The sequence below is a fragment of the Podarcis liolepis genome (assembly GCF_965112155.1).
Source record: "Podarcis liolepis genome assembly, chromosome: 5".
In the NCBI taxonomy this organism is placed as follows: domain Eukaryota; kingdom Metazoa; phylum Chordata; class Lepidosauria; order Squamata; family Lacertidae; genus Podarcis; species Podarcis liolepis.
In genome coordinates this window covers 37,996,269-38,020,811 of record NC_139556.1, presented here as the reverse complement: position 1 = coordinate 38,020,811, position 24,543 = coordinate 37,996,269, and the positions used below count along the sequence as shown (strand labels likewise).

The following is a 24,543-nucleotide window of genomic DNA, read 5'->3' as shown; positions in this document are numbered from 1 at the left end:
GCAAGCTTACCTAGACTTACACATTTGATATGTATTTTAACATGCTGGGTTTATTTTGAAAAAGTTCAGACTAACTTTCTTTAGCATCTGATTTTATTGGTAAATTTAATGTCCATTTTATGTAAACCACTTAGAGATTTTGCTGATTGAGCCATATATCGATCCTGTAAAATAAAACAAAATTAAAAAAACACAATAAAATAAGCAGTATTAATTAAAACTAAAAAAAGAAAAGGCAAGCCAGCCATCTTCCTGAACAAGCAGGTCTTAACTTCCCATTAAACAGGACACGAATGGCAAAACCATTGCAAGGAATGAACTCAGGGCATGCGTCAGAATTTGCGCACCTGGAACGGATCGTTAGATCAGGACACAAATGCAACATTTAAAAAATAGTGAGCACAAACCCCGCTTCAGTAGGCAGACTAATTGCCGTTGTTTTAGCAATATTTCAGGGCAAAACATGCATGGCACAGCGGATTCTATCTACGCTAAAAGACAGAGTGTTGTCTCTTACCACTTAAAAGTACTGAACACATGCTATGTGTACACCATACCATAAAATGTCTACTGTACCATAAAATCAAGTGGCTAACTGAAATATCTTTTTAAAAGAAACCTGAGGATGTGGTTTCGTCATTTTGCCCTTGGGCAATAGCATTCATATGGTGAGAATAAGGATGAGACTTGAGAAACCTAATTGCCCAGGATCACATAAATTATGGTGTTGGGGGGAAGGGCTGTTTGGGGAGGGAGAAGGGTTAGGCACATTGCACATACATTACATGCAACCTCCCGCCTCTCACGTGAGTTCAGATGGCTTTAAAGGGAGATTATTGATTTATTTGCATGTTTACACCCAACATTTTTATATCGGCCTTTCACAAAGTGACCAAGCTCTGATTCTAGGTCATCGTATGGACTGACCATCTCAACCAGGCCTGAAACAAATACCTATGGTTCTTTTAAAAAGGGGCTTTTTATAGTCATACTGTTCTCCTTTTTTCTCTCTCACACACATCAATAAAATAAAACACTATGAACCACGGGGCAGAGATGCATATGGAAACTAGCACATGCTTCCTCAGTTTGCCCTAGAAATACCACTTCATTCACAAACGGGAGGAACTACCACTTCTAAAAGCAAATGTGGTTTAGTTTCTCAGCACATTCTGTTCTCTGTATCCCTGTGGAGACCGTGAACAAAAGTGTTGATTGTGGTAGGGACTTTTGGCATCAAATCCTTTTTAAGTTCAGAACTGGGTAACAATCACCGATTCAATTTGCACAGAATGCGATTATACTTGGGCAAATACAGTTTGTTTGTGTTTTTTATATTAAAGAAAAATCAAAGATTTTAGAGCTTTCTTTTTTATTATAAGAAATGTCAGTTTCTGTGAGAACTTGCTTGATAACTTGTCAAAGCAGCATTTTAAAACAACGGCAGAATTATTCTAATTCTGTGGCTTTCTGTGCAGTTGTCTAAAAAATGAAGAAGAGCAGAGACCACTTATTCATGGGGGTATGGTATGTGGTGCCCTTCAGAAGCTGCATCATCCCTGACCGTTGTCTAATGCTAACTTGGGCTGATGGGAATAAGAGTCCAACAGCACCTGGAAAATGCCGCATTGGCTGTCAGTGGTTTATTCCTTCCCTATTTCACATGTGTGGGACGCGGGTGGCACTGTGGGTTAAACCACCAAGCCTAGGACTTGCTGATCAGAAGGTCGGTGGTTTGAATCCCCGTGAGGGGGTGAGCTCCCGTTGCTCGGTCCCTGCTCCTTCCAACCTAGCAGTTCAGAAGCATGTCAAAGTACAAGTAGATAAATAGGTACCGCTCCAGCGGGAAGGTAAACGGCATTTCCATGCGCTGCTCTGGTTCACCAGAAGCGGTTTAGTCATGCTGGCCACATGACCCGGAAGCTGTACGCCGGCTCCCTCGGCCAATAAAGTGAGATGAGCGCCGCAACCCCAGAGTCGGTCACAACTGGACCTAATGCTCAGGGGTCCCTTTACCTTTATTTCACATGTATAAGAAATACTGTAATGTAAATGAAAAGGTAGCTGGCAAACACAGTAGCAAATTTTGCAAAAAGAAGTTTCTTGGTTGAACAGACAAGGCATCCCTGCCTGCTTGACTTTAAACTGTTGTTTTCAGACCTCACCACTTTCTAAAACCTTCCTGAATTGCTGTATTGTTTCCCACTTTCATAGACTATGTATAATTTCTACCTTCTCCAGTCTCCACGGGAAGAGTTCTCACGTTGTGAAGTGTATTGAGAGAGACATTTACTCAAGCAAAACCTTTAATTCTTCATGATTTACAATCTGCTAAAATAGCTTAGACATTACTGAGCTCAGGTTTGTAGTTTAGCTAACAATACTGTAGAACCATTTTCACTGATACTTCTTTCCTTCAAACTTCATGGATGTCATGAGCACTTTTAATCATTAAGATTAAAAAGTTAAATCACTATAACTTCTTAAACATTTAATGCCTCTTTAACATGAACTTTTGTTTATCGTGATACTCCCAGACCCCTTTCTGGCAGTAGTTATCTTAAACTCCTTATTTTTCTTTAATTCTTTTTTTTTTAATCCATTTTCCCATAGGCAAAATACATGTGAACAAAATTGTTTTTTGAAAATATGTGGGAAAGCATGCAATATCCATATCTGTCCGTCCCAAAGTCCTTCTTTTATCAGAAAGAAGTAGCAATAACATAGCTACTTGTTAGCTATGTTATCACTTTCAGTTTATCCCAGTTTGCCATTTTTCTAGCCTTCAGTTCTCTACATTTCCAGATCAGTTTGCAATTTTTCAAAAAGGTGTTCATGAAAATTCAGCATTTAATTCAAGTTTCTTATAATATACACATTTTTAATTCAGTGCTGCCATATTTGCAAAGCAAATATAATATAAATTCCCTAATATACAGTCGTACCTTGGAAGTCGAACGGAATCCGTTCCGGAAGTCCGTTCGACTTCCAAAGCGTTCGACTTCCAAATAGCGGCTTCCGATTGGCTGCAGGAAGCTCCTAGAGCCAATTGGAAGCCACGGAAGCCCCATTGGACTGGAAAAGTCACTTCCAGGTTTCGAACGTTTGGGAGCCAAAACGTCTGAGTTCCAGGGAGTTTGACAACCATGGTGCCACTGTATATTAGGGAATTTATATTATATTTGCTTTGCAAATATGGCAGCACTGAATTTTCACTAATATGTACATTATTATGTACACATCACTGGGGCAAAAACTGCACCGGAAGATTTGGATAAGTGTGAATTTTAAAGAAATGGGTATGTTTTGTTTGCTTCATGTATTGTTTCAGAAAGTGTAAATTAGGTGGGTTCACCTTTAAAGGCGAATTAGCACAGAACAAAAATACTGTTCAACTGAGATTAGATTAAATGATTTCATTGATGTGCTGTAATCCTTCTGTGTTTCAGCTGATAAAATGAAAATGGAAAGCAATTAATATTTTAAGATGTATGACATCAACAGTGCTAATATATTTTTCCCTAACTTAAGATTCATAGCCCCCATTACATAATATCAGATGTGGGCCAATTCATAGAAACAATTTTTTAATGGGATGGTTTGAAAACCGTCAGTGTAGCTACAAAAGTGATAGAATCAGTACTTTTGGGAAACCAACTTGTTGTTTGCGTTGTATCTTTCCTCAAATTTATTTGACCTGTCTCTTTGCTTTTTTTTATTTCAGCACATGAGTCCTAAATACAACACAATAAAAATGATAACCCCTAGCTGATTAACTATATGAGTTTTAGCTGAATGGTTAGTTGATTGATCAAAGCTGCGTGGTTTTTCGTGTGAATAAAACAAATAATAGAATAGAGAACCTTTTTTGTTTTTGGACAATGCAAGCATTTGTCACAGCAGAAGCCACGTAGAAAAAAACATATCCTTTGCTCAAGAGGGAATTTCTCTACTAAGATAGCAGCTAATACCGACAGGTTTTGTAAGTTATTTTAAAATATCAGCCTCCCAATTCATCGGGTAGCAAGTTTCTAGCCAGTCAAGACATGAATATACCAACTGAAACAATTAATTAACCAAATGCTACAACCCTACTAAATACACCCTGGACTTCTGACCAGAGGGATTTCTGGTTAGCATCAAGTGACAGTATTTGTAAACTGTCATAAAAGGGCTTGCAGTCTTCTTGCCCATGTTGGCTATGCAAGCAGCAGTCAATACAAGCTAATAGGTGGTTGTTTTAGGGACAACCTAAAACTCTGTTGCCAATATTCGTGATAACAGCAGCTTTGAGGACGGAGTAGCACCCAGGCACTACAGGCTCCACCTCCCCAGCTTTATTAGGGAGTAGTGACAGCCAGATTGGAGAAGTCCTTTTTATGTGCTGGAAGTCAACAAAGTTGACTTTTCCCAGTGTCATTGTGTATGGAGCGAGGGGCCACAGCACAGTGCTTCTTGATATATATTTCCATATAGTGACTCAGCATGTTCTGGTGTTATTTCCTGAGCAAATTCTGACTTGCTTATTTCTGTTTGCCTTTCCACCAGCATCGGTCCCATAGGCTGTCAATTATTTGAAAGGTGAGCTCTAGTAGAACTGGGATCAGAATTGCAATGGAGCTCTTGAAACAAACCCACAGGAAGGTTCATATGGAATAATCACCTGCAAGTCAGGGTGCAAACTGAGAAACCTGTCTCGAGCAGGTCTAGTTTAAGGAATTGACTAGATAGAAAGGCAAACAGATAAGGACGCTATGGGCTGGGAGGGAAGAGGGTGGCAGGGGCATGAGCAAAAATACTTAGAACAGTCCAGTGCAAAATCTTCATGAGGTTTCATTATCCCAAGAACTTTCCTCTATGCAGAATGCCAGTAGTATGATGGTCCCCTGGCAGAAAGACGACTATAAATGCAGTGAAAGGGCTGTTTGTTTGATAGTTACAGGGGAAAGACTTCTGCAAAATCTCTAACACTCTGAATAATTTGCATCAGAAATTGGGGGATCAACTGCAGTTTTTCTCCTTAGGTTATTTTCTGCCTTCTGAAGAAGGGATGAAAGGACTCTTTTTAAAAGCAAAAGGGGGAAAAGAATGCCTTATTCTCTTACATTTTAACTATACCAAGAAGAGGGGTGTGGGGAAACAGCCTAGCATGGATACAGCAAGGCTGGAAAACATCAAAGATATCTACTGCTCACAGCCCATGGGGTGAATATGGTAACTGCTGAAGGAAAAGGAGGAAAGGAAGAGCAGACTTTTTTCTTTTCTTTTTTTGCAATATTTATCTGTCTCCCCATAGCACTGTTCTCTAGCCATCTACAACGATAAAACATTAGCATACAGTAACATTCAATAATTACAGCAGAAACCAATCAACTCATACACCTCAAATCATAATGTTCCTCCACTGGAGTGCAGGTACACCCTGGGAATGAAGAAGAAATCGCTCAGATAATTCAGTCAAGAAAAGGGAAAGAATCAAATTAGCAGGAGACAAAGCAGGAAATGTATGCCTATAAACATATACAAGAGAGTCATGAAAAAAGACGCAGTGGGAGAGAAGGATGAACAGGAGCATCAGTATGAGCCAAATGCCTTTGCATGCAGTTGGCAATCCTAACTGAGTAGTAAGTCCTATTGAGTTAAGTGGGGCTTATTCCCAGGTAGGTAGGGTTACGATTGCTGCCTAACTTGTTTTGGAAGCATCTAACCAAATTTAGTTGTGTTAGTCCAGTTCCTAGAATGTTACTGATTCATTCCTTAGTTGGCAATAATGAGTGAATGAATGGTAGTTGGCAATAAGCCGGAGGGCCATTGGTACCAAGATCTTTCCTATAGCTGAAATCACAAATATGGTACTTTCTTCTTATTGGCCCCTCTCTCTTTCTCTCCCTCTCTTTCTTCACTGTTGTGATATCTTGTTTCTCTGAGTTAGACTCGCCACTGCTATTTGTTTATTTTCCATGTGGTATCGGCCATCTTTTCGGAGTGGGCAGTGATACTTCTCCATAGCAAGCTTCTGGTTCCCAATAAATAATCCTCCCCTAGCCTTTGAGCGGTAACAAATTTTTTAGATTTGTTTCGAGACTGTCCTGGTGGTCAAACGCAACAGAACTGGGGCTGTACCAAGTGCTTGAGCCCTGTTTACATTTTGGCTCCAAACACAAGCATGTTTGACATTTCTGAGTGATAAATGAGTTCTGTGCCTGAAATCAGATGAGGCACATGCTGAGCAAAGTGTAGAAAGAGCAGCAAATATGCAAAATACAGGAAGATGCACTCCTATTGTATCACTTTTAGTTTTGGTCAGCTGCATTTCACCACACCATCATTTTCATGGAACTTAACTGTGATTCCCCCGCGCCCCCATAAAAACATAGCCCTTCAGAATCCGATTTCGCTTCGCGTGTTTTAGAATGTCAGCTTCTAAGAATAACCCTTAATTTTAAGAACGATCTTGCTCCAGTTACCTCAGTGTTAAATCCATCGCAGTTTGGGTTTCAGCCTCAGTCACACACAGTTCTCTGCTGCCATCCCAACAAAAAAACAGCTTCTCGGTTGCCGTTTCTTATTGCTGAGTGAGCACAGCATCCCTCTCTTCCTTTACTTTTACTAGGAAGCTTCCCATCTCCTCTGTGGTTCATTGCTCCTGGGCAACACAACCCTCACAGCACCCCTTTGGGGACGAGCTGAGAAGAGCTTGTGTTGGCAGATAAATCATTTACACATTGCACAAAGTTAGGCCCAAAGCAGCCTCAGGTGGCTTGGGAGGATTTTAGGTGTGACCTGCAAAAGATGTAAGAAAGAAAGAATATCTGAAGCTAGGCAGAGACTTGAAGGAGGTCTAGTAAGAATTGCTTCTACCCCTGGAAGTATCTCAGGGTTGCCACCTTGCAATCAGATTCATGGCATTAAATTTTCCACTGTAAAACATCCCTAATTCATCCTGCTAATGCATTCACCCAATGTGGTTAGTAGGGACATGGTTGGTCTGAATAGTGAGGGAAGGGAGAAAGCAGCTGACAGGACCAGGCAGCAGGATCTACCACTGTCTCACTGGTGGCAGCACACTTTGATTTATTGTCTTACTACAATTATTTCTCCAAGCAACTCAGTGTGGTGCACATGGCTGTCCGCTAACCTGTTTCAGCCTCACACCAACTCTGGAAAATAGGTTAAGTGAAGAGAATACGACCAGTACAAGTGTTTCCCAATGAGCTTTGTGGCTGAGTAGGAATTTAAACCTGGAACGCACTGGTCCTAGTCTAACCCTTTACCTGCTACAACATATTGCATATTGCTGGACTACAACTTCCTTCATCACTGACTATTGATCATATTAGGTGGGGTTGATGGGAAATGGAGTTCAGCAACATCTGGAGGACCACAGGTTCTGCATCCTCAGCACACTGTGTGCCTAGTGCTGAGCCTCTTCGGCTTGCCAATCAGAAGGTCAGTGGTTCGAATCCCCACGACAGGGTGAGCTCCCGTTGCTCTGTCCCAGCTCCTGCCAACCTAGCAGTTTGAAAGCACACTAGTGCAAGTAGATAAATAAGTACTGCTGCGGCGGGAAGGGAAACGGCGTTCCTGTAACTTACATCATGATGTTCCGTTGTGCCAGAAGTGGTTTAGTCATCCTGGCCACCCGGAAAGCTGTCTGTGGACAAACGCCGGCTCCCTCGGCCTGAAAGTGAGATGAGCACCGCAACCCCATAATCGTCTTTGACTGGACTTAACCACCCAGGGGTCATTTACCTTTTAGCTTTTATATACTTTAGTTACTAGGTGGTACATTCCTCTCTATATCGTCCTCAGGACTCTCTCTCTAAGCTACCCCCCCTGTTCCCAAGCCAGAACGTTAGTGTTTTTGCCCGCTTATATTGTGTCCTTGAACTCCAATGTTGCCTCCTGCTTGTGCAGATAGATGACAGAGAGGGGCTTGTGAATATGTGAAGATAGTAGCCCATTGTACAAAAGTAAAAAATACATTTATTACCTCTGGCATGTGGCCCTCAGAAGGGAATGCAGTCTTCAGGCTGAAAAAGGTTCCCCATCCCTGAATTAAATGTTGATCAGAGAGAAAACAGGTTATAATGCTTACTTTGCGCTATCCATATTAACTCTTAGGGAGCTACTATGCCATTAGTTGCTTTTGGATTCCAATTGAAGCTGCGTTTAAGGTACAAAACAGTGCTGAATCTTGAACATAATTATTTGGATGCCAAATAATATATATATTTCTTTGTGTCTCTTGCAGAATCACCTGATGTTGCTCCATCTGTTGTTGTTCACACCACCGTTCCCTTTGGAACTAGCCACTTGGAGTCAGACAAGGAAAAGGTTCAGCAGTTGATCCTAGACCAGCTGAAAGATGTTGTACCTAGTTTGCCTAAACCAGCCAGCATCAAGTGCCATAGGTGGAGGTATTCTCAGGTAATCTATAATAAAGGATGATAGCAAAATGCCCAAGTCCGATGATAGCTTGTTCGGGAATGTGAGAGGCGCACATGATTTTTATTCGAGCATGGCACTGGCTTCTGAACACTGACTCGCTGTAGTTTGTTCAGCATTTTGTGAGACATCTGAATGCAAGCCACCTACATAGCTCTATTGTATCAGGATGTGGCCCCTTGCTGAAGCTCTGTGGTAGAGCACAAAGAGCCAGGGCTTTGTTATGAGAGCACATGATGCCCTCACTGAAGCTAAGCAGGTCTAGATCCAGACAGAAGGGAGACCACCTACCAACACCATTTACAGCATTTTGAGTTCTGTATGTGTGGGTTTAGTTGAATTATTGGCATCTCTAGTTAGGTATTATGCCTGCCGCCAACTGGAAAATGTGCAGAATTGGGCTAAGCATTCCGTGAGGTTGACCCATTCTAAGGTAGGTTCATACCCACCTTTTTAAAGAAAACCACCCTGCATGGCTGGGATTCCGTGCTGCAATGGCATCAGAAGCAATCATGGTGGTCAAGCGTATCACAGAGAAAGATCCTATATCAATGCACCACTGTGGTGTGAAAACCTAGTCACACAGAGGGCCTGAAGTCTATTCTTTATTCTGCTTTATTCTTTCTGACCCTGTTAGTTCTTTGTTCTTGCTACAGGACAACTGAGCGTTGCAGGACAGTTACTTATCAAATGTGTGAAATGGAGCAGAGAAGCTATTGCTATCTTGGTTCCCCGTGTGAGTCCCTTCTGGAGATACATGCCCCCCATCCCAGGCTGGGCCTCCAGCTAGCCAGATGCTGGGAACAGAAAAATGGTGCCTCTGACACAATCCTGGTTAGCTGTTTTCCTATCTCTGGATAAAAGATGATAAAGGGAAATAGTATATAGCTGTCAAATATGAGACACCTTGCTCTGGTGGCTGAAATGGCTGTTTTCTTCATATATGTTTCTCTTTTGGCATAGCTCCTTCTCTTCTTCTATGCCTTCACTTAACAAATAGAGCCATAACATTTGTAGGAGGAGAATGAAATATATATACCGTATTTTTCGCTCTATAAGACGCACCTAGTTTTTGGAGGAGGAAAACAAGAAAAAATATATTCTGAATCCCAGAACCCAGAACAGCAAGAGGGATCACAGCAACACAAAGCCTCTTCAGGGCAGCGGGAGGAACGCTCCCCCTGCCCTGAAGAGGCTTTGTGCAGCTATCCCAGAAGCCAGAACAGCAAGAGAGATCGCTGTGCAGCGATCCCTCTTGCTGTTCTGGCTTCTGGGATAGCCGCGCATCCTGCATTCGCCCCATAAGACACACACACATTTCCCCTTACTTTTTAGGAGGGAAAAAGTGCATCTTATAGAACAAAAAATATGGTATATTAAGCAACTGTAATGTGTGTATATACTGTATGTGTGTGCAGATAATTACCAGAAGACGCTGATAGTTACCAGTTGTAAAAATAAAGATGGACACATATCTGAAGTGTCTAATTCAGGCCAGGCTTTTCAAAATTCTTTTTTTCCCTTTTTAAATGAAATTTAGCAGCCTAACCACTTAGTGCAACTCAAAATGGTGTGTGTGTATGTGTATAGATATATAGATATAGAGATATAGAGATATAGATATAGATATAGATATAGATATAGATATAGATATAGATATAGATATAGATATAGATATAGATATAGATATAGATATAGATATAGATATAGATATAGATATAGATGATATAGATATAGATATAGATGATTTAGATATAGATATAGATATAGATATAGATATATAGTAAGCAGTTAGTTATGGTTCTTCCATGATGCCCCATAACCAAGATTTTCAACAGAGGACATCATATCGCACAATTAATTTCACAAGATGTTACAGGACAGGACCAGACATGGAGATAGACCTGTTAACACTCACAGTAAGCTGTTTGCTATTAGGTATGTTCATCACACTGCCCCTGAACTAAGTTAAGAAACTATTTCGTTTGTTTGTTTGCTTGTTTGTTTGTTTGTTTTATAAAAAGTCCAATTTTTAAAGACAGTACCCTCAAGTAACCAGCAGAAGAATAAACAATACCAAAAAGCAAAGTAAACAACAATCAAACTGCAAGATAAAAACATCAAGGCCAGCAAATTAAACAGCAGCTAAAAAAACCAAAAAAAGACAATGAGAGGATCTTAGATACATTAAAAGCATGAAAGAACAGTATAATCTTTGCCTGGCACCCAAAATATAACTAAGGAAAGATCCCAGAAAGCATATCTAGGGACAGGATTCCATAATTTGGCACCACCACTAAAACGACCCCCTTGCTTGCAAGCACCTCCCTGCCCCAGAAGACTGAAGGGACTCTGAAGATAAGTTCATGTTGAAAGTGGTGGTCCTTTACACACCCTGACCTTAGGCTGCTCAGCTTTAAAAATCAAAACTATGATGAAAATGAAAAATAAATTCCCCTGGAAACAGTGGGTATCTTTGATAACTCTATTTGCTTGTTTTCTTATTTCTCTGCTTTGTTTTCATTTTGTACTGTGCCTTATAAGCCATTATTTTGAATCGCCAATCATCTTGTATGCATTGGTAGAAAGAGGCCATATAAACCTAGCCGCTGAATAGTCAGTCACCTTTCCATTTCTGCCATGGCTCTGGAGCCTGTGTTTTCGAAATTAAAAGAAGAAAAGTAAATTTGAAGCCACAGTTTTTGGCTGATGCACATGATTCATACTCATCTTGTAGCGTGGGTTATCCCTTGTTCTTAAATGTTGCAACCATGACACATGTGCAACAGCCTCTTAGGAGGTGAGCATAGCCTGCCCTGAAAGTTGAGTTTTATCACTCGCTCATCTCCCCACTTTCACCTAGCTGCAGAGTGATCTGGCTCTGGGACTCCCTTTCTGTCGAAGGAAGGGGCAATTGAGCTTCTGCCTCAGCAGCAGAAGGCTCAAATGCCACTCTTGCTCCAGAGTGGCAGGAAGCAGCCTCTGAACCAGCAAGAGGCCGTCTGAGGACCAGAGGTTAAAAATACTACCATAAGGTAATCTGTTTTGATCATAATATAATAGCAGCAGCAGCAGGATTTCCAGAGTGGTTATCATTATGGCAGCTAGATTTAATTACAAAGATAAAAACACCAGGTTGTTAATTAGGTTTATTGTGGTTATTATAATTCATCACTCGTGCTACTGTAATGCCCACAATGCCTGCACTGTAATAGCTGGTTGAAATTAGGGACATGGTATTTAATTCCTGGAGCCCAGAGAGAGGAAGAGAGATGCACAACTCTGAACACGATTCATGGATCTTAGGGCTACCATGGGGCAAAAACAGAGGGCGCCACTGAGGCAGCCAGTGCTTGACAAGTGTGTGTCTCGTAAATATATTTGCAATTATCTGTTTGCCACATTTCAACTTTTAGGTAGGCATCTAAAGTTTCAATCCTATGCACCCTTACCCTAGGAGTGAGCTTCCCTAACAAACATCATCAGCGTCATCACTTTATTTGTACACCGCCTTTCCACACAAAAAAGATGTTGTGTTGTCCACAACAACAAGCACAACAATACATCACGTAATCAACAATTGTAAGAATAATTTCACACCAACAGCAATAATAAAACAGCAACATACAAGGAACATAAGAGCATGCAAAAGACAACATTTCAGTGCTATAAATGTAGCAAGATTGCACCATCTGTCCACATCAAAAATAATAAGGGAGCTTTGAACAGATCTTTCCTTGGACCTAGATATTCTCTAGCCACCACTAATAATAATACTACTACTACTACTACTAATAATAATAATAATAATAATAGTTTGTTATTTATACCCTGCCCATCTGGCTGGGTTTCCCCAGGCACTCTGGGCGGCTTCCAACAAAACACTAAAATACAATAACTTATTAAACATTAAAAGCTTCCCTAAACAGGGCTGCCTTCAGATGTCTTCTAAAAGTTTGGTAGTTATTTTTCTCTTTGACATCTGGTGGGAGGGCGTTCCACAGGGTGGGTGGCACTACCGAGAAGGCCCTCTGCCTGGTTCCCTGTAACTTGGCTTCTCGCAGTGAGGGAACCGCCAGAAGCCCCTCGGCGCTGGACCTCAGTGTCCGGGCAGAACGATGGTGGTGGCCTTCTGTGTCCACTACAGGTTAGCCAAGAACCAAGCATAGGGTTGTGTGGCATGGTACTTTAGGGCTAGGCATGTGGCTCAGGGCCAAAGTAAATGGGACATGAAATGAATCTTTGCATTTAACATTTCTGCAAACCTTATAATGCACATAATGACCCACATGCCAGATAATGTCCTCTGCATGTGAAGTCATAAATCACCTAGTGTTTTGGAGAATGTTGTCAGTAATATGATGGTGGCACATAGCTCCACTTCTCCTTTACATTTGCAGGTGAGGCAGTGTATGTGCTGGACCATTTTCTTGCTTTGGTAATGGACCGCATGAGAGCCAATAAACTGAAGCTCAATACATATAAGAATGAGGCATTGTTAGGGAGTGGTTCCCTAGACTGAATGGCTGGGAGGTTGTCTGCTGTTGATGAGGTTACACTTCTTCTGAAGGAGCAGGTACATAGCTCGGGGGTACTTTGCTGTCACTTGAGGTTCACGTGGCCTCAGTGCCGTGGAGTTCCTTCCATTAGTTTGGCTGGTGACCCAGCTGCACCAATATCAGAACAGGGACAGTCTAACTGCTGTTGTGTATGCTCTGGTAACTTCTAGGTTAGATTACAGCAATGTGCAGAATTTAGCGGCCACGTTGCTCTCTGAGGCATGACGCTTTGAGCATATAATGCCAATCTTGGCCCACCTGCACAGACTGCCAATTAGCTTCTGGGCCCATTTCAGACTGCTGGTTTTGACCTATAAAACCTTAAACAGCTCAGGACTGCAGTACCTCAAGGACCGCAACATGAGAATGGGCCTTTTCTGCAGTGACTCCCCATTTGTGAAATTCTCTCCCGGGGAGTCTTGCATATCTTTAGGTGCCAGGCAAAACCATACCTCCTCTCCCAGGCCTTAAGATAATTAAACTGTGACCTTTTAATCTGGGGAGGGGGAGAGAGATACAGTGGAACCTTGGTTCTCAAATGGCTTAGTTGACGAACAAATCTGCTCCTGAACGCCGAAAACCCGGAAGTAAGTGTTCCGGTTTTTTAACGTTTTTCAGAAGCCGAATGTCTTCTGAACGTTTCGGAAGTCGAACAGACTTCCAGAACAGATTACATTTGAGAACCAAGGTACCACTCTATTGTTTTGGTTTGTTATTATGGTATGTATTTCTTCTGTTTTTATATTGTAAACCACCCTGTGATCTTCAAGTAAAAGGTGGTATAGAAATTTAATAAATAACAATGGTGGTGGTGGTGGTAATGATGGTGATGATGATGACGATGACAAAGAGGTCTTTGCCTGCCCCATTAATTCACACATCCTTATATATTAGATGTGGCTGATTCATAAGAAGCTTATTTGTCAACCATAGATCTGTCCCCATAGATGGCATTAAGTGAATGTAATTGAAGAATGCATTCTCAGAAAGGAAGCTCCCTACAAGAACTGACTACGCTTAAGTGCTATACAGTGGTGCTCACTAATTACCTTACAGCCATTTTTGCTTTAACATTCCAATCAACTATTGACACAGCAGCAAAAGGAGAAAATGAAGGGTGGACGTGGTCCCCCCAACCCCCCCCCCCCGAGGCTTTCAAGCGGGATTTATTCTTTTTGTTAATTCAGTACAGCCATTATGCCCTTCATATGGGCCAAATACAATCCCAGGATTAAAATGCAGACATTACAATTATCCATGGAAGATGTGGGATTAGTCCTCCCAAACTTCTATTGATACTACTTAGCAGCACAGCTGCTGTGCTCTATCCCATGGTTTAATTATGATAAGACAACATTAGCATCAGCAATCAAGGATTCCTGAGCCAGAAAGTCTTTTCAGCCATCATGTTGCATTGTGGTAGGACTTGGGGGAGGGGGGGATAGCCTGAGCAATATGGCCATTTCATACTTTTTTTATAAGCAGCGCGTTTGCTGTATCATTGAAATTATATGTTAAAGGAGCCCACATTCCTAAAGCAAAGAGGTAGCGCCATTTAAAAGCAGACCTGCCTCCCATTCCCAAGCGTCAAGAGGCATGTTGGCTTGGTCTCTCCTGCTGAATCGGAAGGGCATCTCTGCCACAGGTATCGTACAGCTAAAACGACCCTATGGAAGGGGATTTTGAATTTGGAAGTATAGCACTGTCAGCTAATAATAATCCTACATGGGCATTTCTTCCCTGTGTGTGTGTATATATGTGTGCATACTTGCATAATTCCTGGATTACAGGGGGGTTTGACTAGATTACCCTCAGCATCTTATCCAACTCTACAATGCTATTATTCTATGTACACACTGACGAGAAGATCCAATGTGGCCAAAGGACAGAAGACCTCTTTTAACTCTCTTCCCCTCCATAGGATAGGGTTCTCTTCTGTCCATTGTTTGAATCAAGAATTGTAGGTCCAGAGGCTTGTGTCTTGCCCAGTTGCTTCTGCACACCTGTTGTTCACTCCTGTTGCGCCCTGCTCCCTTTCAGGTGGCCCTCTTTTGCTTTGTCTGTTCTCCTCCCCATTACAGTCCAGGAACAGGTGAGCTAGGCTCCCTAGTTTTAACTGGCTTAGAGCGCTAGTTAAATTCTTAACAGCAGAGGGGCTGGATTTTCCAAGCCTGAGGCACATGAGGTTTATTATCTTGTAGACAATTATTTTTCTTACGAATGATCGGAGCTGTTGTTGCTCGGTACCATCGGTTTCTTACTAAGGTTGATGCTTTGTGCTGCCCTGTACCTAGTAGCATACAATAACACAAGGGAAGTAGAGCAGTAAACTTGACATTTGTAGTTCAGCTGCACTTCTAAACAAATCTTTGATCCGGAAGAAGCAAACCCAAACGAAACAACAACAGATTCCAGGGAAGAGTCAAGTGGGAAACTTTACTGGGAAGATTTGAAGGGGGGGGGTTGCATTCTTCTTCTCAAGCTGTTGTTTGTTATTTTTTAAATCCTTCTCATTTGTTTTGCTGTCTTTCACTTCTACAGTATATCCTTTGGTCTCACTGCCAGAGGGATGTACATCTTTTGATCTACCTAAAAGAACCTTTACTCTGAACCAAGCGTAGATCTATGTCCCATTCCCCCCCACCACCACCACCAAAAACATTAATAATGTTCATTTCTACTGTGTATTAAAATGGGGTTTGGTTGTTCAGATGACTTTTGCTCCAGTTGTTGTCATTTCAGTTGCCACTCTATTCTATTTCATCTAGTTTCACATTTCACAACACTGACACTCTAAGGCAGCTAAACAGCATCACAACCAAATACAGTTATTTGAAACAGCAACAACAAAATCAAAAAAGCAGCAGACCCTTCCCCCTAAAAAGCTCAGTACCATAGACAGAAAGCAAAAGGCGCCTTGCAAACACACTGTTTGTCTCGGAGTTCCAAAGCCTTGAAGCCACCAAAGTAAAGGTCCTGCCCAGGGCAATTCCCTCCCATACTTGAAGTGCAAGAAGGCCTCCAAGGAATATCTTGACGAATAGGTAGGTTTATAGTGGAGAAGATGGTCCTTTAACTACTCTGAATGGCAGTCAAAGATTAATGAATTGGGTCCCTTTAAATTGGGCCCAGAAAATGAACTGGGAACCAGTAGAGTTCATCACAATTGACATACAGTCATACCTTGGATCCCAAATGCCCTGGAACTCAGACATTTTGGGTCCTGACCGTGATTGTTCCATTTTGCGAATGTTCTTTTGGAAGCCAAATGTCCGACAGGGCTTCCGCGGCTTCTGATTGGCTGCAGGAGCTTCCTGCAGCCAATCAGAAGCCATGATTTGGTTTTGGAAGCCAAACGGACTTCCGGAACAGATTCTGTTTGAATTCCAAGGTACGGCTGTATATTCTCTGTGGTCCATCCTGCCGTTTGGTGGCCACATTTAGTACTAATTGTTCACAAGAAGTCTTCAGAAGCAACCATACATCACAGTACAGGATTTGAGTAAAGCATGGCACTGATTAGCGTCTCTAAAAAGAGTGATAATTGCAAGTGAATCTTAATAATGTAAGCCACATAATAATGGAAGTATTAATGGACATTAGGTGTCCTGATAAATATAATACAATTTTCATAGCGTTTGAAATTTCTGGATGTTTTCCCATTGTTGGTCAATATTTCTGGCAAAATGAAAAGGAATAGAAAACTGGCCTGAAACAAAAAGAAACCGAATTCAACAGAGAAAATTGCAGAGTTCTTCAGTTAGAGGGAAGGAAATCAATTGTACAAGTATAGGATTTGGGGGCAATACCTGGCTGTGATGTTTGGATCAAAGTCCTGCACAACATGAACATGAGTCAGCTGTGTGATGCAGCATCAATGCAGTTTTAGCCTGCAGTTAATAGAGCCATGGTTTCCAATATGTAAGAAGTAAAGGCACCACTTTATTCTACACAGTTCAGAGCTCATCTGGAAGCACTGTGCACAGTTCTGCCTTCACACTTTAAGAAGGATATAGACAAACCAGAACAGGTTCAGAGAAAGGCAACAAAGATGATTGAGAATCTGGAAAATAAGGCCTATGAGGAAAGCTTGAAAAAAATGAGCAATTTGGGTCTGGTGAAGTCTGAGGCAGATTGCAACAGCACTCAGATACTCAAAGATTCTCACACAGAAGACAGCAAAGATTTGTTCTCTGCTGCCCCAGAAGATAGGAATAAAACTATTGGGCTTAAATTGATATAGGTGGGTGGATTTCAGCTGGAGAAACGTCTTAGTAAGAACAAGGCTATAGTCGAACCAGTTATCTAAGGGAGAGATGGAGGTCTTTAAGCAGAGTCTAGTCAAATCATCTAGCTATGGGTTTCTTGTACCAAGGAAGGGGTTGCACTAGATGCCTACAAGGCCCCACTGAGCTTGGTCATTCTTTTCCTTTCCTTCCTTCCCCTTGTTGTATTCATTCCTGGATACAACTGCCATTGCACTGGGGCATGCCCTGCCCCTGCCCTCCTTTCCGTGACAATGTGGAGCTGCGAAAGCTGGTCCCAGAAGCGTGCGCCTGGATTTCTCCTGCACGTATGTTCTCTGCAGACAGATTGCAACTAGGCACTGCCATAGATGCCGTGCCCCTTCGCATGTCCCTTGAGCAGCTGCAGCTTTGAAAACTGCAGTCTGGCACTGCGTTACAGAGTTCGGGAAAGAGAAATTCTCTCTCTCCCTCTCTCCCATTAACTCCTCCCACACACACACACCGTCAGCCTGAACAGGCAGGCTTACGGATCCATAACGATAGCCGTGGTAGCAGATGTCACAGTAGTGCTCTGCATGACTCATCTACTGTACTCTGCGCTCTCCAGAGAGTCCTGCTTTTTTTATATGGGCTCGTTTGCGAAAGGTGGAAATCAGGCAGGCCAAACAGGCCACCACGAGCTGTCAAGTCTCGAACTGCTTACTAAAAGCACATCCCTTCCATTATTAAAGAAAGCTCAGCAGCCCACATATGACAGCTGGCTTGCAATGGCTGGAGACAGTTCTTTCCTCTCCCCCCCCCCCCACTGAGGCCACTGGGCATGCTAAATGTTAAAGGGAGCTGATACACATGGGGAGGAGAAACTTTGCTGGGTTTACTGCACAGTTGGTTCTTGGCTGCAGATCCTTAACCACAGTGGTAGAATGTGTAGGGGGAATGTCCATTGACTGTGCTGGGAAGGCTGGTGCAGGAGGCGAGGAGAGAAAGACAGAGAGAGATTCAAAAGTCCTCTTTCCCATAGGAATGTGTCTGGCCCCTGATAACAGGATGTTGGATTAGATGGGCCTGGCAGGCTCTTCTGAGGCCATGGCTTAATTTGGTCACATCACTTTCCTGTTGGCCCCTGCTCCACTTTGTTTTCACACCCTATCTTCCCCTTTTCCTCCTTGTACTAAATAATTCCTTCCCCCTTCTTTCTCTCATCCTGCAGGCTCAGCTATTTGTTCTCTGTAATGGGTCAGTTGGGAATTTCCAAGGGGCTGCTCCCACCACCCCCAGAATGGAAGAAAAAAAAGAATTACATTGGACAAAAGTATCTAAAAACAAAACCCAATGTTAAATTTAGAAAGTTCAAGGCACTGTATACTTAGATGGTTTTTAAACTATGCTCATGGAGCAGCAGGGTAAGAGAAGCTCAGCCTTCTCTCACTGTATTTTCAGTTTCATGGCATCCTGATTTGCTTGCACTAAGCTTACAAGGAGGTTGGATTGTACCCAGTCTCTGCCTGGATACAAGAATGAGCATTCTGATATGCTTTCAGGGCATTTGTACTTCTGGTTAATCATTCATTCATTCCACGCTTTTCAATGCATTTCCCCCATCACCTTCCTAACTGCAAAAAGCCTGTTTATTTTTTTAAAAGTGTATTTGTTGTGCTAGGATGGCGGAGTGCTTTAACCCACTTCAGCTATGCAAGGCTCAATTTCCCAGTATGCACTTCAGCCCTTGACAGCTTGGAAGTTCCCCCGGTCAAATATCATGGTGAGCCCTGACACCCCACCTTTCTCCAGAGGAAAGAAAAGGGCCTGGGTTCTGTCTGTTCCCAAACTCCATCAACACTCAGCGCGCACACACACACACACACACACACACAACAGTGGATGTCGCAATTGGTGTCAATAGCCAAGCATGCTACTTGGCATGAAGTGCATGTAATGTAAAGCCCTGGCTTTACATGGCTTTGTCGGTGGTGAGGATGCGTATTGGGCTTTATGTTACATGCATAAAGGAAAAGGAAAATGCAGGCCACTCTAAATTATTCATTGATCTCAGTTAACATGATGCACAATCCCTTCTCTTAGTCTTGCCAGAAGATGTACATTTCAGTCAATATTACAAGCGTATCTCTGATTCAATAAATATTAGACAGCAACATTCATAAATATTGGCATCCATCGCAGTGAAAAACTTAACCAGGAAGAGCATAAAACTGGACCTTTTTCAGCCATGTTGATTGCTTTGTCGTCACATGCAGCCATTAGCATCACCCACGTTATTCATTCCCTTGAGATTTTCAGCAGACTTCAGCAAAAACCACTTGGGATGTTTCAGTTCACACATCTTGTCAATTTTTATGATACAAAGGCTGATGCTCTTTGTTAACAACTGCCTTCTAAAGAAAAGTTTTGCAAAAGTTGGTGTTGCAACGCTTGATAATAAACATGTATAAGATAAAGCAATAAATGAGTAAAATAAAACTGATTAAGGAGGAATGTCTCCATCAGTCAGGCTGAGCATTATGTTCCTGTGAATGACTTTAATTGTTAATTTGAATACAAAACAAGAATGCTGAGGTTTAAGACTTGATGTTGGATTTGCTTTAAGAGTTGTTAGTAATATTTTGCCTGCCTTACTTCAGTTCTTTTCTACAATGTATTTTATTGATGCTTTCTCATATTGTATTTACATTGTGGCTGTTAGCCGTCTTGAGCACCATTTGGTGGAAAACTGGGTACGGATTTTAACACATGAAATAAATAAAATATGCCTTTTATCTGCAAGCTAAATTCAGTTCAGAGTTGAAAAGGGTTAAAGGTTAAAAATTGTTGGTGCTGCCGGAGCAAAAGTCAAATGGCCCCTCTTGGCAGAATATGGAAGCGGGCCACCAAATGCAGTAGAGCAAGCAGCTAACTACATTTTGAGAAGGATGTAGAGTAGTACACATTAACATTGGGGGTGAGGGCTGCTATTAGACTATTAAGTCCAGTGCTTTTGTTCAGTCAGAACTCACTGGACGTCAGTTCCAGCACCTCTCAGGTGGGTGCCATTGCCATTCTAAGAGAACGAGGGAGGTGTTCATGGTGAATTCCAGCACCTCTTTTTCTATATAAAAAATAGCACTGATTAAGTCTAACATTAACTAGGCATCTTTGTAAGCATTACCAATGCCATTTTTTATTTATTTTTTGGACAATAATTGTCAAACAAGGAATGCAAACCTACAGAAGCAAGCAGCCCAGTGCACAGACATTGTCTAGTAATATAGACTGCTACATGACCAATGCAGGATTTCTAAAAGCAGACTTTACAGGCTTGTGGGAGTGAATAATAATAATAATAATAATAATTAATAAATTCTGCTTGTTGTTAGAAGGATTCAGCCATCTCAAGGCTGGGTGAACTTCCCTATGAGTTATATATATGGAAACAAGGCAGCATAGGAAGATATCTTGTACTGAAGCAGACCCTTCCTCCATATGGCTCAGTGCTGTCCATAATGCCTGGCAGGAGCTCTCCATCGTGTCAGGCTGGGGGTTAAACCTGGGACCTTCTATATAAAGCAGATGCTTTACCAGGACTCGCCGATCAGAAGGTCGGCGGTTCGAATCCCGATGACGAGGTGAGCTCCCGTTGCTCGGTCCCTGCTCCTGCCAACCTAGCAGTTCGAAAGCACGTCAAAGTGCAAGTAGATAAATAGGTACCGCTCCGGCGGGAAGGTAAATGGCGTTACGGTGTGCTGCTCTGGTTCGCCAGAAGCGACTTAGTCATGCTGGCCACATGACCCGGAAGCTGTCTGCGGACAAACGCCGGCTCCCTCGGCCAATAAAGCGAGATGAGCGCCGCAACCCCAGAGTCAGTCACGACTGGACCTAATGGTCAGGGGTCCCTTTACCTTTACCTTATGGAAGAGGGGGCAAATGCAGAAGTATCAGGTGAGTAGGCAAGAAGGTAAACACGGGGGTCAAAAGAGGGAGGCAGTAGGTAGCCTAGGAAAAGGCATATGGTAGAAGTGATAGCCAAATGGAGAAGGGATGGGGATGAACAGGGCGGATGAGGCAAGATGTGCAGGAAAAGGCGGGAAGCAGGAGAAGGCTAAGAGTGCAGGAGGACAGAAAGCGAGGCCAGGAGGAAGGAAGAAGGGGCTGGCATTCGCTTGCTGACTCAGCTGTGGCTCATCTTTATAGCCATACGGCCATATGGCAGGCATCGCTTTAATTCAAGATAAAGTATTTCCGTATCACTTCTTTCATCTGAGTCAGAGGTTTCGATAAGCAGTCGTTGCTGTTTTGCCCTGTTGACATTAATCTGTGGATGTGTCCCTTTTATAAAGCCCAGGCAAATTCCATATCTGTAAACATATAAACAGCTATTTCCATTTGCATCAGCAGTAATCACAGTCTATGTTCCTTTTTATTTATATTGTACTCTCTTTCTGTAAACAGGTCTATTGATGCTAAAAGGAATCTATTCCACTCCTCTCCTAACAAAGTCAAGGGGGGTGGGGGACCACGCATGCAGTGTTTACTTTGCCCAGAGAAATGTAATGCCGTTTCTCACTGTTTAGAGAATTCCTTGACCATTAGCAATATCATAGGCTCAACATACATTGTGTTTCAATGTACTGGATTCGGACGACTGCTTCTGTGCTCTCTTCAAATTGAGAGGTGTTTTTGTTTTGTTTTTTCGTTTTAATAATGCTGAATATATGCAAACCATGGCTCCAGCCAAATCCCAAATCCTGAACTGATTCTGGTTGACCCAGGATTTGGCCAGAGTGGGTAGAGGCAGCCCCAGGTCTCCCAGATCAATCTGTGCTTGTTTAAAGAGTCGGTCAGGAGGTGAGGTGAGGAAGGAATAGAAAGAAACACATGCCCACTGCCTCCTTCTCCCTCCCCCACCTACCCACCCAATGTTCAATTGTGGTTTTAAGCCCTAATTAAAAACTCTGCAAGCCCCCAATCCATTTCGGGCCCTGGATCAAGGTCAGGAACAGATTAGGGCCACTCAAAAGGGCCAAATGAGGCCCTGAATCAGATTAGGGGTATTCACAGCCATAATGCAAACCTGCACACTGATAACATGCTTGTGGGCAGAGGCTTAGGCATGCTCTGTCCAGAGACGCCTACATGGATGCCTTTTTTATCATCTTTTTGGAGCCAGCTGAAAACCTTTTTATTTACCCAGACTTGCAAATTGTACTTAAAATCCAGACTCTTAACTTGATTCATTCGCTCTCAGTTGTAAGGAGGTTTTTGCTACCTCTTATTCTTATGGTTGCTTTTACTGTATTTTTTGCTCTATAAGACTCACTTTTTCCCTCCTAAAAAGTAAGGGGAAATGTGTGTGCGTCTTATGGAGCGAATGCAGTCTGCGCGGCTATCCCAGAAGCCAGAACAGCAAGAGGAATTGCTGCTTTCACTGCGCAGCGATCCCTCTTGCTGTTCTGGCTTCTGGGATTCAGACTATTTTTTTCTTGTTTTCCTCCTCCAAAAACCAGGTGCGTCTTGTAGTCTGGTGCGTCTTATAGAGCGAAAAATACGGTAATTGCTATATCTTGTCTTTTTAACATTGTTTTGTTACAAGTCAAACAAGGGATATTTTTGGTGGGTAGCTATATTAAACGATGATGATGGTGTTGTTGTAGTACTAGCTGTCGTAAGAAATCTCTTAACTGGAGTCGTAACCTATATAAGACATGGGGATTCAATCTTTCCAAGTTTAAATCTATTTATTTATCTCTCTAGTCATGCATCCATTTATTTACATTTATATCCCACCTTTGTTCCAACCTGAAACTCAAGGCAGCATTGACTGATTTTCCCAGGGGGACTCCCATCCAGAATCTTTTTGCACCCTGACCTGCTTAACTCTGGCAATCATGGGTGTTGTATCATGCAGCTTCAGACTGTGCTGAAATTGGTGGGCATAGAAGCCAACTCCTAGGAGCTGAGGTCCCTTCGTCCCCACCCCATAAAATATTTGAAGGGGCCGCTCTCCCCAAAGGTTGAAGGGAATTCCCATTCAAATAGTATGACGTGTCTTTATTTGAATATGCAGGGTGGGACTTACCTCTCCCCCCCCCCAATATTTTATTCAAGTTGGCACCCATGTTGGTGGGTGCAGGTGAGGCACACCAAACCAACTTGGCTTGGCAGGTGCCAGTGCAGTTGGCTCACGTGTGCGGCAGCAAGCCATGTGCAAGAGAGGAGAATGAAAGACCTCCTTTGATTTCCCCATGAGATCCAGCGAGGAAGGTAAATTTACGAGTGAGTGGAAATGGCTTTGGAACCAGAAAAAGCAGGCTTCGGTATTTTCTTTGAGACAAGTATTGTGAGCTGCTAAGATTCGTATTGCCGGCGTTCCAAAACTCGGCAACGTCAGTAGTGCAAATGTATTTTAGGCAGATGGCCTTCATGAATTTTATAGAGGTTTCAGTTCCTTTTCCCTTCTCATGTCATAAAGCATTTTACCATAGAATGAAAGAGCACTAAGCATGTTTGTTGTGATAGGTGTCAATTATTATTAAAACGAAGGGACTGTTTCTTCCAATTAACACACGTCTTTCCTTGAGATATGAGTTACTCATATGTCATGCAATATAATGAATAGCTACTTATTTTTCTAATCCCCTCTGTGTTTTGTTTTTCATTCCAGGTTACCAAAGCTTTCCCTGGCAGTCCAGGACAAATAACTCTCCATACGAAACCGTTTCTTGTCTGTGGAGGTGATGGATTTATTCATTCCAACTTTGATGGGTGCATAGATTCAGCAATTAGTATTGTGCAGGCTTTGAAGTCCAGTTTGTAGGATTTTTCATCATTTGTTTGTTTGTTTCCTGTCCCACCCCCATGCCATCTTATTTCTATGACAAATTATACAGTATACTAAAGCTTGATATACTTGACCTACTTGACCTCTATTTTAAGGAAATAAATCATGAGAAGTCTTCAGATGTTTCACAGATTTATTGCAATAGTTGGAAATGTTGCTTATTTATTTGCTCTGCCTTGAAGACACTCACTGTGATAACTTTTCTGGCTTCACAGAGTGTCAGACATACATCAAAATGGTTGTATGCCTTCTGTCTTCACCCAAATTCCCCAGCTCTGGGCAAAACATTTCCACCAGTTTTAGATGGGTAAGGGGAAAGAAACCTTAGACTACCTCCTGAATTATTATAGGGACCAACCACCAAAGAACAGCAAGCCAGTGTGGTAAATGGGTAGTTGTGTCAGTCTAACTGGGATCAGTCACCTGTATTCACCAGTTTTGGCATCTTATGAAGTCA

General features: G+C 42.3%; 1 protein-coding gene across 3 annotated transcripts in view; it reads left to right on the top strand.

Annotated features, from left to right (window-relative positions):
* Positions 1 to 24,205, top strand: part of RNLS (renalase, FAD dependent amine oxidase) — a 96,296-nt gene extending 72,091 nt beyond the window's left edge. For 2 of the 3 annotated variants that reach the window (XM_083503220.1, XM_083503219.1), the window contains exons 6-7: positions 8,255 to 8,430; positions 23,910 to 24,205. In XM_083503220.1, the coding sequence (XP_083359346.1) occupies positions 8,255 to 8,430; positions 23,910 to 24,062 (329 nt within the window). In that variant the 3' untranslated portion in view covers positions 24,063 to 24,205. Of the gene's footprint in view, positions 1 to 8,254; positions 8,431 to 11,311; positions 11,484 to 23,909 lie in introns of all 3 variants that reach the window. The other variant, XM_083503221.1, reaches the window with a different exon arrangement.
* The last annotated feature ends 338 nt before the right edge of the window (positions 24,206 to 24,543 follow it).